The 16005-nt window shown below is 41.3% G+C and overlaps 1 protein-coding gene across 1 annotated transcript in view; it reads right to left on the reverse strand.

Moving 5' to 3' along the window:
- The window catches only part of MCM10 (minichromosome maintenance 10 replication initiation factor), a 166164-nt gene that overhangs the window by 113485 nt on the left and 36674 nt on the right, over positions 1-16005 (reverse strand). The window contains exons 3-5 of the mRNA XM_086919844.1: positions 9230-9577; positions 8346-8456; positions 1726-1866 (exon numbers count right to left, since the gene is read on the reverse strand). Of these exons, the coding sequence (XP_086775970.1) occupies positions 1726-1866; positions 8346-8456; positions 9230-9577 (600 nt within the window). The remainder of the gene's footprint in view (positions 1-1725; positions 1867-8345; positions 8457-9229; positions 9578-16005) is intronic.

Consider the following 16005-nt stretch of genomic DNA (forward strand, 5'->3'; position numbering starts at 1 on the left):
AAACTCCTGCAACTGCAAGACCTATTACATTGCAATTGAAATAGGCTCCTGTGCTATAAAAAAATTTTTTTATGTAAGGAGAGAGTGAAAGCTATTTGAGAAAATAGTGATCGGAGGCTGGAATTGTAGCCTACTGAGTAACAACACACGTAACAGGGGGTGTCGCCATGGGAGATTACAAAATGAGACAAGTTGGTACTAAGGAGGGACTAGTAAACCTATTGACCCATCAACAGCCTCAGTTTATAGTGGACAATGACACAAGCCAATGAAAAATATGGGTGGAGAATGGGCAGAGCTTCAAGTCCCTACCTGAATACAGAGTGCTTAGCAGAGCAGCACGTGCATTGTCCAGGCTCGACCTCCCTGCTTGAAATCAGTCAACGGGGCATGGAACACAAGCTAAACCGTATTAAAGAAAACAATCCGTCTGACGTTATTCGCCCTATGTCTGTACTTTTGTGTGAATGTGTTTGAGGCTCAGAAACATTATGATAGGTATCAATACATATGTATTTCATTGCTTTAAACAGTACATCAATTTGTCATTTACAAGATAATAATTTTCCTTGAATCAGGTCAGTGACTAACATCGAATCTTTAGACCATAGCAACTTTCAAAACATTTAAACCACAGCAGAGAACTTATTTTCATGCATACACTTGCTATCATCTTTCTTCAACTTTCATGACTCAATACATAGTATCATATATAGAAAGATAACTTTTTTCTGACCAATTTTAATGAGTCTTGCTTAACACAAATTCCTTACAGGTGTTCAATATGAGGCATTTTCGCCGGTATCCGTCTATTGTAACCAACTTAGTACTGTCCTTGATGAACCCATTCTTTGTTCCAGGAGGTTTAACAGGTTCTCATGTTTGACCTTATCGAAGGCTGAGGAGAGGTCTAGAAGGATGAGCTTGTTCCCAAGCACAGTTTAGAAGGCTTCACATAGTGCTGTCTTGGAACCCACTGAGTGTTTGTTTTCTTTGAAGTAGTATTCTGTGTCTACTCTAAAACTCTTTGCTACCTCTTTGTCCTTCAACTCCCATGCATTAACTTTCCTTCCTGTTTTGGGTCCATCCGCAGGTGCCCCCAGGTGGACATGCAGCGGAGAGTGATCAGAGTGCACCTCACCAGATATTCGACCTGGAACAAGTAGCCAATCTCCCCTCGGGCACAAAGACATAGTACAGTATGGAGTAGAACTTGTGAGCGCCTGAAAAGTATGAATATGCACTTGTAGTGTGATGTTGCAGACGCCTAGGATCTGACAGCTTCGTAAAATATTTAGATCAATTCTCATGAGTATTAGACTGGCTAGAGAAAACAAACAGTCTACCTGAGCCCATGCAATCAACAATGACAACAAAAATTCAGAGAGGGCTTTAGGTCAATCTCCTTCAGCAATTGCCCTGAACAACCATGACACCACCTCTCCTCATCTATGGAACGGAGGAAGCTTTGGGAGGGTGTTACGGAATTAAATGAGCAATGACCACAAACTGTATAAAAACTTCCCTCTCTTTCATCCAGCCCCATGGATTCTCGGTATATGGGTCACTTCGAGGGAAATGAGAAAGATGGCAAGAAGAACGTGGCATACTGGCTTTTATTTTGATAATGGTTCTAACAAAAAAAGATGCAAAAAACATGTGGGTGACAAAAGAGGTAATGCGTGGATATGTGAATATGCAAAACCAGATTCATCACAACTGTACCTGTTTGAAGGTGCTTCACATTCGGTGCATCTCTGTGTTTGACCTTTGGCAAAGCTGGAGATGCAAGCTGAGCAGAGAAGACATCCGACTCCATTAGTTTCCTGGTATTCTGTTCCCTTAAGGGATTCAATTTCGATTTTTCTGTACAAGAAAAAATTCATAAAGAAAGACTATATGTAAAGCAGACCATAAAGAAAGACTGAAATGCCCATGTCTTTCAAATGTCTTAACAGTTTCTATATTGGTTAAATGTGAAAAAGAGATCTACTCCGTACTTTCCATTACCAAGTTTCTTCCAGTGGCTGGGTCGTCAAAAAGATGGAGTCTGTCAGGTTAAGTGTCATCCCTTCATACAGTTTCACCTAAGAAAGCATGGAGCCATTTCTTAACCCAGTGTAAAATTTCCATTCCATTCTCCAACGATTGATCACCTGAGGTATAAACTTTGAAAGCCCGTGAGAGATGAACAAAAAGCAACCGCAGCGTCAATGCTGAAAGACTACTACTAGCAATGGAGTAGGTGCACCTGGATTAGAACAGATGTGTGATAATGTGAGAAGGTTATTCGTATTGTTATGTTATGTGAATTTGTAAAGCGTAGCTAATAATCAGTGAGGGTATCCAGGAGCCGAATAGGTCAGGCTTGAAATGGGGGTCAGGGGTGTTGAGGGTCATGCTTGTTTCATCTGGAACAGCCTTGTCTTGAGGTTGCTTTGGAAGTCCAGGTGGGAGGGGCAGGTTCTGAAGTGTTTTGGGAGGTCGTTCCAGGTGTTAGCTTTGAGGTATTGGAAGGAGCGTCCTCGAGGTCTGGTTTTCTTGATGCAAGGTTAGTATGCTCTTGCCTGGGACGCAGATCGAAGGTGTATGGTGGTTTGGTAGAAGTTGAGGCAGTAGTTAAGGTAGGCTGGACCTGAATTGTGGACAGGTTTGTAGGTATTGGCGAGTAGCTTGAACTTACATCTTTCCGTGACTGGGAGCCAGTGGAGATTGGAGAGATGTGACTATTTCATGGGATGTTCCAGATTAGTCTAGCAGCAGCGTTCTGGGTGATTTGGAGTTTGCATAGGACATGGACTTGGATTCAGATGTGGAGGGCATTTCCCTAATCAAATCAACTTGTGATACGAGCCTGGTAACCGTTCGTCTTATGTTCAGTGGGATCCACTAGAAAATTTTGGTGGCATTCGCAGGATGTAGTTACAGGATAAGGAGACAGCGTTGATCTGTCTCCTTATGGGGAGGTTGGTCTTTGCATGGTCCCCAGCGGCGAGTGGGGAGGCCAAGTTTGGAGAGCCATCAAGTGGTGTCCCCAGGGGAGAGATTGCTGCTGCAGAGTAGGATTTTGTTTGGTCTGTGTTGCAGTGGAGGTGGTCGTTTTTCATCCAAGCAGCGACGTTGCTCATGCAGTTGGCAAAGTTTACTCTGGCGGTGCTGGCTGGGTCGTTAAGGGAGAGGCTGAGCTGTGTGTCGCCAGAGTAGGATACTTTGTTGACGCCACAGGCTTGGACGATGTCCGCGAGGGGGTCAAGTAGACATTGAAGAATGTTGGGCTGAGTGACGTTCCTTGAGGGACTCTGCAGATGAGTTTCTTTGTTTCTGAGGTGTGTGTGTTGGGGGCTGGAGGTTCTAACTCATTGAGTTCTGTCTGTGAGGGAGGAGGATATCCACTGGAGGGTCGGTACGCAGACACCCAAGTGCTGTAGCTTTGTGATGAGTGACTTGTGGGGGACCGTATTGAAAGTTGCAGAGAGATTGAGGAGGATGAATAGGGCCGCTTATCCTCGGTTGAGGATGCTGCTGATGTCATCGAGGGCTGCAACAAGGCTTGTCTCTGTGCTGAGGTAAGTGTAAAAGCTTGACTGAGAGCTGTCTAGAAGTTGATGGAGTTCTAGGTGGTATCACAAGTTGGGTATTGATGGCTTTATTCATGATTTTAGATGGAAAAGGCAAGAGAGACGGGTCTGTAGCTGGTGATGGTGTTGGAGTCCACTGTTGGTTTCTTCAGTAAGTGTAGGAAGCTGGCTCTGCATATACTATCAATGTATATACTATACAAAAGTGAGGTATAGTGTGCACAGAGTCCAGTGGACCCCAAAGGTAGGCTTAGGTAAAAGTAGATAGCACCTTACTCTCTATTTGTGGTAGTGTGGTCTACCTGCAAGGCTTTATCAGAGGACAGTGTTAAGCATTTGTTGTACACACTCTGTCAGCAAATGATTTCACACACTCAAAGACTGATCTTTTTGTATAAAAATAATCTTTTAGTTATTTTATTTTTTAGAACCAAGCAAGCCTAGCACAGTTAAGCAACACATACTTTACAGTAGTAATGCAGTGTAAACAGTTTGAATTTCCAATGGGCTTCTGACCTTAGAGTGACTACACCCTTGGTGTGCTCACCCCACGTGGGGGAGTGAGCACAATCCCTAATCCTGATTGGGGAGTGCCTGCCATCTGCAAGATGGCGAGCACTGAAAAGTGGGCTTAACCTTGCCTACCCCACCTGAGGGGCGGGGTTGGCAGAGGTGGGCACACCTTCTGGGCTGGCTAATTTTTCCCACTAGTCTTCCCACCTAAAAGGAGGGGAGACAGGAAGGGGGCCTGCTCCTGAAAGCTGGAGAGGCTGGGGGTCACATTACAAAGGCTACAAGGCCTTTGAAGCTCCGCTCCCACAGATGGCTCTTCCTGGCCTGGGGGAGGTGGGAACACCTCTGCCCAGGAAAGGCTTTGATTCTGGGCTCAGGGAGTGAAGGCTCCCACCCCAGGGGTCCAGAAACATGTTTCGTAGTGGCAGGCTGGTGTGTACCAGTCAGGGAACCCACCAGTGGCTGGCCGTTTTTCAGGAGGCATCTAAGATGCACTCTGAGTGCATTTTCATTAAATCCCACACTGGCATCAGTGTGGATTTAATGTGCTGAGAAATTTGATACCAAACTTCCCAGTTTTCAGTAAAGCATTATGGTGCATTGGAGTTCGTAATGGCAAACTCCCAGCACCACATACTCTTAATGGCATTACTGCACTTACAAAGTCTAAGAATTGGCTTAGACACTCTAGAGATACAGGGCTCATGCACCTGTACTCTCACCACTGGTATAGTGCACCCAGCTAGAGGAGTGGCCGACCTATGCCAGGGCAGATGGGTTTTAGGCATGGCACAAAGGGATGTGTGCCATGTCGACTCTTCCCTTTGTTGTGCACCAAAACACGCAGCACGCAATGACAGTGTGTGTGTGTGTGTGTGTATATAACGGTACAGGGCCTCTAAGGGTGGCACAATAAATGCTGCAGCCCTTAGCGGTCTTCCCCGGCCACAGTGCCCTGGGTACCTGTGGTACCATTTACCAGGGGCTGGCCTGTGGCCAGAGAGTGCCAATTGGGTGTACAAGGTACAGTTTTGAGGAAAGAACACAGGCCCTGGGAACCTGATTGGCAGGAACCCAGGGCACACCAAGTCAATGTGCATCAGTAGCCTGGCAAAAAGTGGAGGGGTTACTGCAATAGAAACCAAGCTTCTTACTGTAGGGAGTGGACTTGTACATTTTTACAGCAAGACGGGAAGGTGGCGATGGTTATGGAGGTGTTGATAGCGGTAAGCACAGGGGAGATGATGGTTCTTCCAAAACTGTATATAAAGTGTGGGCATGGCTCTAAGGGAGCTTCTGAGTGGATGGTGTTCCTCAAGGCAGTGGTTCTTCATTCGAAAGGATTACTGGTTGCTTATCTACTGTTTGGTGATGAAGGAAGTGTCCGGCTGGTCGGGGGAGATCATATTGGTAAGCTGTAGATCAAATGTGTGGATCTTCTGTTTGAAGTATGAGATTGTTGCAGAGTGCATGGGATGCGGTGATGTAGTTGTTGGCAGATGCAGGATTGGAGAACTGTTTGATGATGGTGAAGCGTTTTTGTTGAGTCTCCATTTTCTATCAAGTTGTTTGCTATGGTGCTTGTACTCAGAGGTTGTTCATGTACCAGCTGGGTCATTTGTTGTTTTTGTAGGTCTGGTTTCTGATGAGAGCGCTCAGCCGGTTCGGTTGGTGAGCCATTTATTGAAGAGCTTGGTGTCAACATAGAGGTTCCCGGTGTGGATTGATGGATGTTCCTGTAGGGTCTTGGTCCAGTTTTCTTTGGATAGCTTGCCTCAGTGTCTTGATGGTGCTTTGAATTTTTCTGGTGGGGATGGTGTGGAGTTCTGCTTTGTGGAGTTCTGCTTTATTAATGTGATGCACATACCAAGATGACGACGGGTTCTGTGTTGGAATGGGGGCATGTGAAATGGTCAGCTGCTAGATTTCGGTGGTGTGTTTCCCGAGGAATTGGACATTGAGGACCATTGTGGGCAATTGGTGTGGGGTGGTGGCGTGTGTCAGTTGTTTGGAGGTGGTGTTGGTGTCGGCATCTGAGGTGTTGCAGATGAAACCGCAATTGGTGCAGAAGGAATGTCCTACAGTGGTGCTGGGGGATGAGTGGCAGCAGTGTGTTTGCCAGGTTGTGATGTTGAAGTCACGGAAGAGTAGTGGCGGTGTTCCTTGGCTCTGTGGCAGCTGCAGCGCTGCGTTGGATAATCGTGGGGCAAGGGTTCCTGGCACTGGGCGTGGTCAGGTGGGTTTGCCTTTGGCACGCCCGCTGTGGCCTGCATTAAGTAGGTCCTGGGATGGGCGGGAAAACCCAGACAGCAATGGTGTATTTGTTTTCAGACACTATGCAAAACATTTGTATCAGTTCTGGTTTCGTCAGGTTTTGAATAATTTTATGAATATACATAATTGACTTATTTCCTTGTACTCAAAACAGACATACTAATCGATTTCATGAAGGAACCTCTAGGAAACCCTGTGCTTCGAGCTTATAGGCAAATGAAACAAATATTAATTCAAAAATATCATGTAACCTGAATATACGAGTCAAAAATATCACTACCAAAATATTGTGGATAAAAATACCAATGGCAGGAATATTTCTATGTGTATATAGTTTTCAGGAATATTGTTGCCTATAATAGGATTTACTTTTGTTTGTTTATTAACACTTTATATCTTCTAGCATACCAGGCATAGTGTTTGCTTTAATTTAATTTTAGCACACATGGTTTTTAATGAATTTTAATGAATTTAATATATAGTACTACTTATATTTTATACTTGAGTTATGTTAGTATTATTAATGTAATTGTTTAAAACATTTTAATTATAAGTTTTAATATGTCATTTGTATTTTAAAAATTGTAATTTATAATATAGCACATGGTTGGTTTTGTAGGGGAATAGTGATGAAGGTATTTAAACTATAAAGTATGTCTTTTATTATTTTTATAGTGCAAATTTTTTATTTACATTATTAGTTAGTAGTGGTTGTTGGGGGGGAGGGACGAAAGTCATTTAAATTAATATTTGTTTGCATTACATTTTTCAGTAAAATATTTATTTGGTTATAACTTATGTATGCTACTTAATTTATCGTTATTTTAATTATTTTAGTGTATTTCTGATTTATTGTGCGTTTGTTTTCTTCTGTGTAGTTTAATTAGTATTTTATACTTTAGTGACCGGATGTTTGTAGGGAACAGTGTGGGAATTTATTTTTAAAAAACTATTATATTAATTATTTAGCAATTATGTAAATTGCTTAATTGATTATTTATGTGATTTGTTTGATGTATTTTAAGTGTTAATTTGTTGATAGTTGTATATAGTTATTCAGATTGTGAAATGCATTTTATATTTATTATTGGTTTTGTTTGCTTTAGTTAATTACCAATTTAATGTCATCGCTTCAATTATTTTTTGATGGATTTAGGCTTATTTTGGGCGGCAGGGAGGAAAGTGAATTTAAGTTATTAATTTTTTTTAAGTTAGATTTTCTTAATATTTTATTTATGAATTTTTTATTTTTAATATATTTAAATAGTTTGTTAGTTATTTAAATATTTTGAAAAAATAATTAGAAGTTCACACTTTCTCTGATTTTGCTTACGTTAGAGTGAGAACAATAAACTAAACTCTCAAAAGTGCAACACTTTTCCAACTGTTGTTGGAGTTACATTTTCTATTTTGCTGCTTTTATTTTTAATTGATATTTATAATATTTTACATTATTTTAATTTACTTCATTTGGAATGCAATTTTTCCTTATATTAACTGTATTTTGTGTTGATGTGTTTTGTTAAGATGTTTTTAGTTTTGTTACTAATATTAATGTATTTTTAATGGTTTACTTTTTTATATTTGTAATAACATTTTATATTTAATACTTAGTTCATATTATGAAATATATATATATATATAAATCATTACAAATATTTTACATTCTATTGTTTACTACTTTAATAATTTAAATAAATTACTTAAGTGTTAGTAAAAAAATTATATTTTTTGGGGCAATTTTCTTTTTCACGATATTCTTGATACAATAGTTTTGTATTTTACATAGAAAGCACATAAACTTAATATTTTTGTAGATGATATTTTTGACACCATATTCCTGTCAGCTGATACTCTTGTTGTCAATAGTGTAATTTAGCTTAGTATATATGTACTCACCTCTGCTCCAATTAATGCAGCGTTGCCCCTTCTAAATGTGCACAGTACAAGAGAGTGCAACAGGAGTATTTTCTGTCTTACCTGTAGTTTTACTCTTGGCCCCCAGAGGTTTTCTTGATAACTGCCCAAGAGCTGTTGACTGCAACTGGTCCTGTAGTTTTTTCATTTGCTCTTGCATCCGCTTTAATTCTTCTATAATTAAACAAAACATGTTGCTAAGCAAAACAATGTGAAATGTTGGTCAACTGTAATAATTCATAAATCTGCCAAACCGACTAAAACAAAAAAGTTTATCTCTACCCATTATTGGACCAGAAGCTAGTTAGTAGAAGAACAATTACAAGGTAAGGTACAGCCATCATAACTCCCAAGGAACCTTGAGATGGCGAAGTATGTGTGTGCTTGATGTTACAGAAGAGATCTAGGCTCTCAACGATTCTTGCTCTACACAGGGGGACAGCCATATTCCCCACAATTAAGTACAAGACCAAATGGAAATACAGCACTATAAACTCAGACGTGTGCTATGTTTGGGGTGCTCAAGGGCTAAGGATTGTAGAAGTCCAATCTTTCCACGTGAAGAGAAGTCTGACAGCTGTTTTAGAAGTGTGCAACAAGTGCTCAAAAGGAAGGGTCAACTGCCCGCTCAGATGCAGTAATTTGAGCGTTGACAAGAAGCCTGGCTTAATGCAAAGCAGACTCTTACCAAGTGTTGGTCTTAGATGTACAAAAATATTGTGTATACAAATTGTAACGTACAGCATTAATGTTTGTATGAAAAGTACTGAATGAATTATTGCTCATGAAATTATAAATGCACTTACACACACAGTTATAAACACACAAAATCTGCCAGTGCCATTCCCTTGTATAGAAGAAACCAATATTAGCCGCAAAGGTGAACTTTCCTACTTCATCAGAATTTGATGAGGATTCAAGTGGCTGAATGAAGAAAAACAAGATACCTTCCAGATCTTGCTTGGTTTTCTCCGGAGGAGATGTTGGTAAGGGGATTGCATTTCTTTCAGCAACATTTTGTACATTTTGTATAGAATCTTCTTCCTCCTCATGCTCTAGATCTTCCAAATCCCCAAAAAGGGTGGCCACATCTTCCTGTTTATCACACAACTTTGCATCACTAGCATCAATATCTTCCTCTGTGTAGGAGCCATCCTCATCCGCATCAAACAGGTCATCAAATTCATCAGGCTGGCCATTTGCATCAGCAGGCAGGTCACTCCCACTGACAGAATCCTGGTCTTGTGGACCCTCGCTCTCTTCTAATAATGATGTCAATAAATCCAAGTCAGAATCTGGAAGGAAACAGTAAGTGTAACAGAATAAGAAAGAGAAATGGGAAACGGTTGTAAAAGCCCCCATGTAACAATTTCAGCCTGGTGATCAGGGTACTAAAGAACAGAGGCTACGGTCTTGATGTGAGCTGTGACTGACCTTCCAGACGGCCCAAACTACCTAATCTAGTTTCTTTAGGAAGAACCCTGACTCATTATATAAAGCTCAGTCTAAGCAGTAAATTGTCCACAGAGCAAGTGTGAGTATTCCACAGCTAACAAAGTAATACAATTAAAACATACATAACTTAAAAAGTTCTGAACTATTGAAGGCACAAGATAATGCAATATAAAATATAGTATGTAGGTCAAACAACAGGGAAACATGAAAAAATATAGTTAACGGTAAGGAGTAAAAACAATTAAAGGGGTATAAAAGTAATTTCCGTAAATCAAATCACTCAGTCGTTACAAAAGGTCAATTTAAACGAAATCATCAGTGTTAGGACATAGAACACACCTAAATGGTAAATGGGCCTGTATCCCTGCCACGGGAGACCAACTGAGTATAAAATGGGTATTCTGACTTATTGTGGCCATGGCATTATGCTATTCTAAGCAAATTGTGATTCCTGGCGCACTGTGTCCTCATATATTGAACGTTCACATATGTATTCTGTTTCAGCCTAATATGGAGGTGATCCCCCTGATCCGAAGTATTGATTCAAACAAGTTTCACCTCGACCTGAGGCTTGTTCACAGGAACAAGCCTTAGGTCGCGGTGAAACGCATTGACCACAAGCTTGAAAATAAAGCTGCTGTAATTTTTTAAAAGAATACTCGAGTGAGTGCGTTTTCATTTACCAATCTATGATTGGACTTTGTTGATGAATAATCGGTTTGACCCTGTCGAGAAAACGCACCAAGCTAAACTGAGAGTGCCGGATATATATATAGCGTGATCAAGGGCATACCTTGCCAGAAACGCGTAGCTGCTTTCTGTGTACCGAAAAATAAATCGATATGCTGAAGCTTTGTGGTCCGTCTCCCTTCTGTTTGCTAAGCAGGCGCTGGAAACACCGAGAGATCCAGAGGAGTCACGTGATATATATATATATATATATATATATATATATATATATATATTCACAGAAAAAACCATAGGTTATAGTGGATATATAGTTAGGAATTTGCATTTACAAAACCTTGAAAATTCAATGAAAAAACCATTGGTTTTAGGCCATATATAGTTAGGGATTTGCATTTACAAAACCTTATTTTACTCGCATAAAACCATTGAAATTCCATATATAGTTATAAGCGCTAACTATATATCGCGCACCCGCAATCCACTGCTGATGATGTCACATATTACATCATTCATGACATGGTTAGTGACATCACTGATGACATCACTGATGACATCTCAAATGACATCACTGATGACATCACTGATGACAACATCCAGTGACTGTATGTTTCTGTAAAGTTAAAATATCTCTTACATATTGAAGAATGAGTGGATATATAAGTGTCTGGATGAAGGATTTAGTAGGTGCATGACTGACTGTATGAGTGAGTGATTAAATGTGTCTCACTGAGTGCATGGGTTAGTGACTAAACTGTCTTAATTTGTGCATCATTATGTCTGTTGTTCTGTAAACTGTTGCATGTGTTGATAAGTAGCTATATGAGTAACTATATGGGTTATTGATTGGTTGCCCAAGTATTTGTATGGGATACTGAGTGTGTGTGTGGGTGGCTGGGAGGTGTGTGACTCTGTGCATAGATGTGTGAGCAGTTGATTCACTAGATGTATGGTTTCAAAAGTGCATGTGGAAACAGCTGTATGGGCGGTTGACTGTGTGCATGAGTGTATTGGTGAGTGAATGGATATCTCAGTGCTACATGTCAAAGTAAGTACATATGTAAAACACAGTACATGTGAGAGTTGACATATATAAATAACTGTGCATAAGAGCCAGTGAATGTGTGAGTGGCTGTATGGATCATTGTGAACTTGTATCAGGGATTGTATAATAGAGTAAATATGTGTTAGTATATGTTTGAATAAGTAAAGTTTGTATAACTGTATAGTTGAGGAAATGGAGGTGTGATTGATTCTTTGCATGACTGACTAGGTGTGTGAGTAACTCCATGGATGAGTGACAGTCTGTGAGTGTCTGTTTACACTGATTGTATCTAAGGTTATATTAGAGTCTGAAGAGGTTCATCGTATTATCACATGAATGATATCATCAGTGATGTTATCAGTCATGTCAAATGAGATGTTTTCAGTGATGTCATCAGTGATGTCATTTGAGATGTCATCAGTGATGTCATCAGTGATGTCACTAACCATGTCATGAATGATGTAATATGTGACATCATCAGCAGTGGATTGCGGGTGCGCGATATATAGTTAGCGCTTATAACTATATATGGAATTTCAATGGTTTTATGCGAGTAAAATAAGGTTTTGTAAATGCAAATCCCTAACTATATATGGCCTAAAACCAATGGTTTTTTCATTGAATTTTCAAGGTTTTGTAAATGCAAATTCCTAACTATATATCCACTATAACCTATGGTTTTTTCTGTGAATTTCATTGGTTTTTTAATAGCAAATATGAAAAGCTTTAAAATGTCAAGTACGTGATAGATAAAAACATTTTCGTATTTATGCACGCTGATGTGCTTTGAACGCTGCACCCCCCCCCCTCTTTTGTCTTAGTAGTACTCTCTCTTTGCAGATACTGAAGGGTAGTTAACGCAGGCCTTTACCCCCGTTGTAATCCGTCGTGCCTGCTTGTCTCTCCATTTGTTTGATTGTTGTCCAAGCATTTACTGTTTTAGAATTGGTTCTCTTTGGATCATTCTCTATTTACAAACAAGCACAAAGTCGCAATACTCTGTTTAGTCTTTGCAGATAGTGAAAAATCGTGTAAAAAAATAAAAGTAATCGAGCAAAATCAGTAGGCCACTAATTGGATCTCTTTTTGACCTCGCTAAAATAGAAATATTAGGAACAACCCTTCATGAGAAATACGAAAATAGTGAGATGAACTGAGCTCCACACCATGAGGGCTGCAAGACAGCTCGGCTCCATCACCCATCCCGCACAAAATAACGACAAACCCTATGCAAATATTAAAAATATAGACAACACACCAGCAAAGAAACAGGGTAAAACATTTTATTAAAAAACTATTTACATAACGTTGGTTTATAAGATGATGTCAGTAGTGGACCGATGTGTGAATAGGTCGAAAGCAGCACAAGGCTCCAAGATCCGGATGGCAACCTCCTGGATGTTGGGTGCCATAGTTCAGAGTTCTGAGTTTGAGCCTTTTTCAATGCCTGTGCTTTGTTGAATCAAAATGGCGGCTTGACACAAAGCTGACTCAAGCGTTGCTACTGATGCTATGCAGACCAAAACTGGTTTTCAGTTTGTACATTTTTCTAGATTTTTCAATCCAAGTTTGGTTGACTTTGTAGAACGATGGCTTCAAATTTTCAACATACGGTGTGGTGGCGCTGACTGGGAGGGGGCGCTTTGCTCCTGCCCCCTCCCCAAGTAAGATTTTCATACGTGAAAGTACGTTAATGGTTTTGGTCCCTGAGTTGCTTCGATGTCACTGCCATTCTCAAATGGCATAAGTTCTGGATGTTGGGTGCCATAGTTAAGAGTTCTGAGCAGTGCTTGTAACACTGTCTGAAGCTTATTTCCACCTACTGCAGCTTCACTATTCTCAAAGTAAGTGAGTGCCGTTTGTGGACCTGACTGCATTAGAAAACAATGTGATATGTTACCTTCCTAAACAGCTTGACGGAGGCCCCTTAGGGGCGGTGTGATGGCCATGGACTCGGAGAAGACGCTTGGCTCCGACACCCTCCCCAAGTCTTATAGCACTGGTGTAGCCTGAGATCGCCCCCGACATAGGCGGCCGGCTCCCGGGGTCCGGCAGAACTTTTTGCCTTTTGATGACTCTTCAATTCTGAACCTTGTCCCACAATCCGTTTGACCTGAAGACACGCTGTAGTGGGGCGCCCCTTTACCGTTTCAGTTGCCATTCTGCCCGCTTTTGCTACACTGTGCCTCTTCCGCCATTCAGCTGTTTACCGCCCGCTCTTGCGACTACAGCGTCTCGCTCATCATGTAGTTGAGTTGCTCCCGCTCTTGCGGTGCAGCGATAGGCGGCTGCCACAGGACTCTCAAAATGGCGGCCGGCTCTTCGGTTTTGGGCCTGGTCCACTAAAATGGCCCTGGGACACCTTTGAACTCGGACGCTTCCCTGATAGGGCTTGGGTCCCATTCTCGAAAAGCGTCCCCTCAGCCGTGAAGATTCTACAAAAGTCTTGGGGGCCTCCGACTCCCGCAGGCTTCTGGTGGGGAGCGGCTGCCATGATTGCTCGTGGAATGGCCACGACGGAGCTACGAGATGGTAGTGGTCTCATGCTGACGCCAGCTTTAGTCTGAAACATCCAGAAACACTGTAGACTACCAATTCGATCAGTTCCGGCAGCGCCCCAACATGACCCGGAAGAGAAGAACTTGCCCTCCCCTCTTTGACTGATGGTTCTTGTTGCCTGTCCCCTCTGTTGTCATTTAACAGAACTTTTTGGACTGCTGAAAGGGGTTGTGTTCCGAACGCTGGTTGGTGGAGACATTTTGACTATATTCTTGACCTACGTTGTCGCGTAATGCGTTATATGACACGCTGCGTTAGCGCACCCGGAAGTGATCCGAGGCGCGGCGCGCAGCGCGTAACGTAAGCATAACAGGTCATGTGACTTGTTAATAAAACTTTTCATTGGTTCATTTTACTTTTGTTAATTTAATGATGAAAAGCTTGATCATATGACCTAAAAATTACGCTTTTTAATTGTTTTCGAACAATATTTTTTTTTCAAACATATGTTATAATATTCCAGGCTAATGTACTTTCCCGGAAAATTTACAACTGTCTTGCAAGTAAAATATATTTCTTTTTCGAGAAAAAGGGCGTTTCTTCCTTCCATGACGGAGCCGTTGAGTAAAAGAGATTCGGCCTGCTGTCTTAGTCGCCGATACGCCTGATTATCAGATTCTTATCGATCACTTTATGTTGCAGACATGAAAAACACAACTGCCCTTGACCATTTATCTTTACTGCGTTCCTACATATTATACCTTTTATCCGTCATGTAATTGGACTGCTTTATTTCACTTGCCTTTTACTGATTCGAAAACAGTGACTAAAAGTAAAAACTTTACCAATGTAAATACTACTACCGTGTTTTGTTTTAAAAACCTTTATTGTGAAAATGTCAGTATACAAATACGGGCCTATAACCACGTGGGCCGGCCACGGAGCAAACTGAAATCGTATATGATGAGGAGACATTTACACTGTAGAAGAACGTAACGAGCGGGCCATTAGGTTGCAAGAACAAAGGTGTTTAACAGTTGCGGAATCGGTGGACGTACATTTTGTAATTAAAATACGACAGGGCCACTTACAATAACATTTTCTAGATATACATTTGCGGGCAAGGAGTTACGAGTCCCATTTATACCGGCGCCATTTTGGGCGAGGCCGGGAAGGTCCAAGATATAGTCAAAATGTCTCCACCAACCATCGGCCAGACCAGAACCCCTTTCGGCCCTTTATGCTACAAGATGGTGTCTTCCATTCAGAAAATATTGTTGGCAGCATTTTGAAAGGAAACAGAAACAGCCGTTCTCCTAGTGAGTTTCACATTGTTACATTTAGGAAGAATGTTGAAGAGTAGTATGTGGAAAATCTGAAGCCATTTTTCTACAAACTCTCAATCAGACTTGGATGGAGAAAAAAAAACATGAAGAATGTACAAACTGAAAACCAATTTTTGTCTGTATAGCATCAACAGTAACGCTTGAGTCAGCTTTGTGTCAAGCCGCCATTTTCATTCAATCAATAGCGTCCCCCTACACACATTCAGGGACCTGGTCGTGTCTTCAGATGAAACGGATTGTAGGAAAAGAAGCAGAAAGGAAAAGGAAAAAAGTTCCGCCGGACCTCGGGAGCCGGCCGCCTATGTCATGTGCGACCTTTGGCCACACCAGGGCAATAGTGAAGCTGCAGCAGGTGCAAATAAGCTTCAGACAGTCTTACAAGCACTGCTCAGAACTCTCAACTGAGGCACTCAACATACAGGACTTGCCATTCGGATCTTGGCGCCTTGTGCTGGTTCCAACCTATTACCACCTTGGGCAATAGTGAAGCTGCAAAAGGTGCAAATAAGCTTCAGACAGCCTTCAACTTACTCTGATTCTTATAATAAACTTCAGATAGTCTTACAAGCACTGCTCAGAACTCTCAACTATGGCACTCAACATCCAGAACTTGCCATTCGGATCTTGGCGCCTTGTGCTGGTTCCAACCTATTCACACATCGGTCCACTACTGACATCACCTCATAAGCCA

This window comes from Lissotriton vulgaris, chromosome 1_1 (assembly GCF_964263255.1).
Source record: "Lissotriton vulgaris chromosome 1_1, aLisVul1.2, whole genome shotgun sequence".
Lineage (NCBI taxonomy): Eukaryota > Metazoa > Chordata > Amphibia > Caudata > Salamandridae > Lissotriton > Lissotriton vulgaris.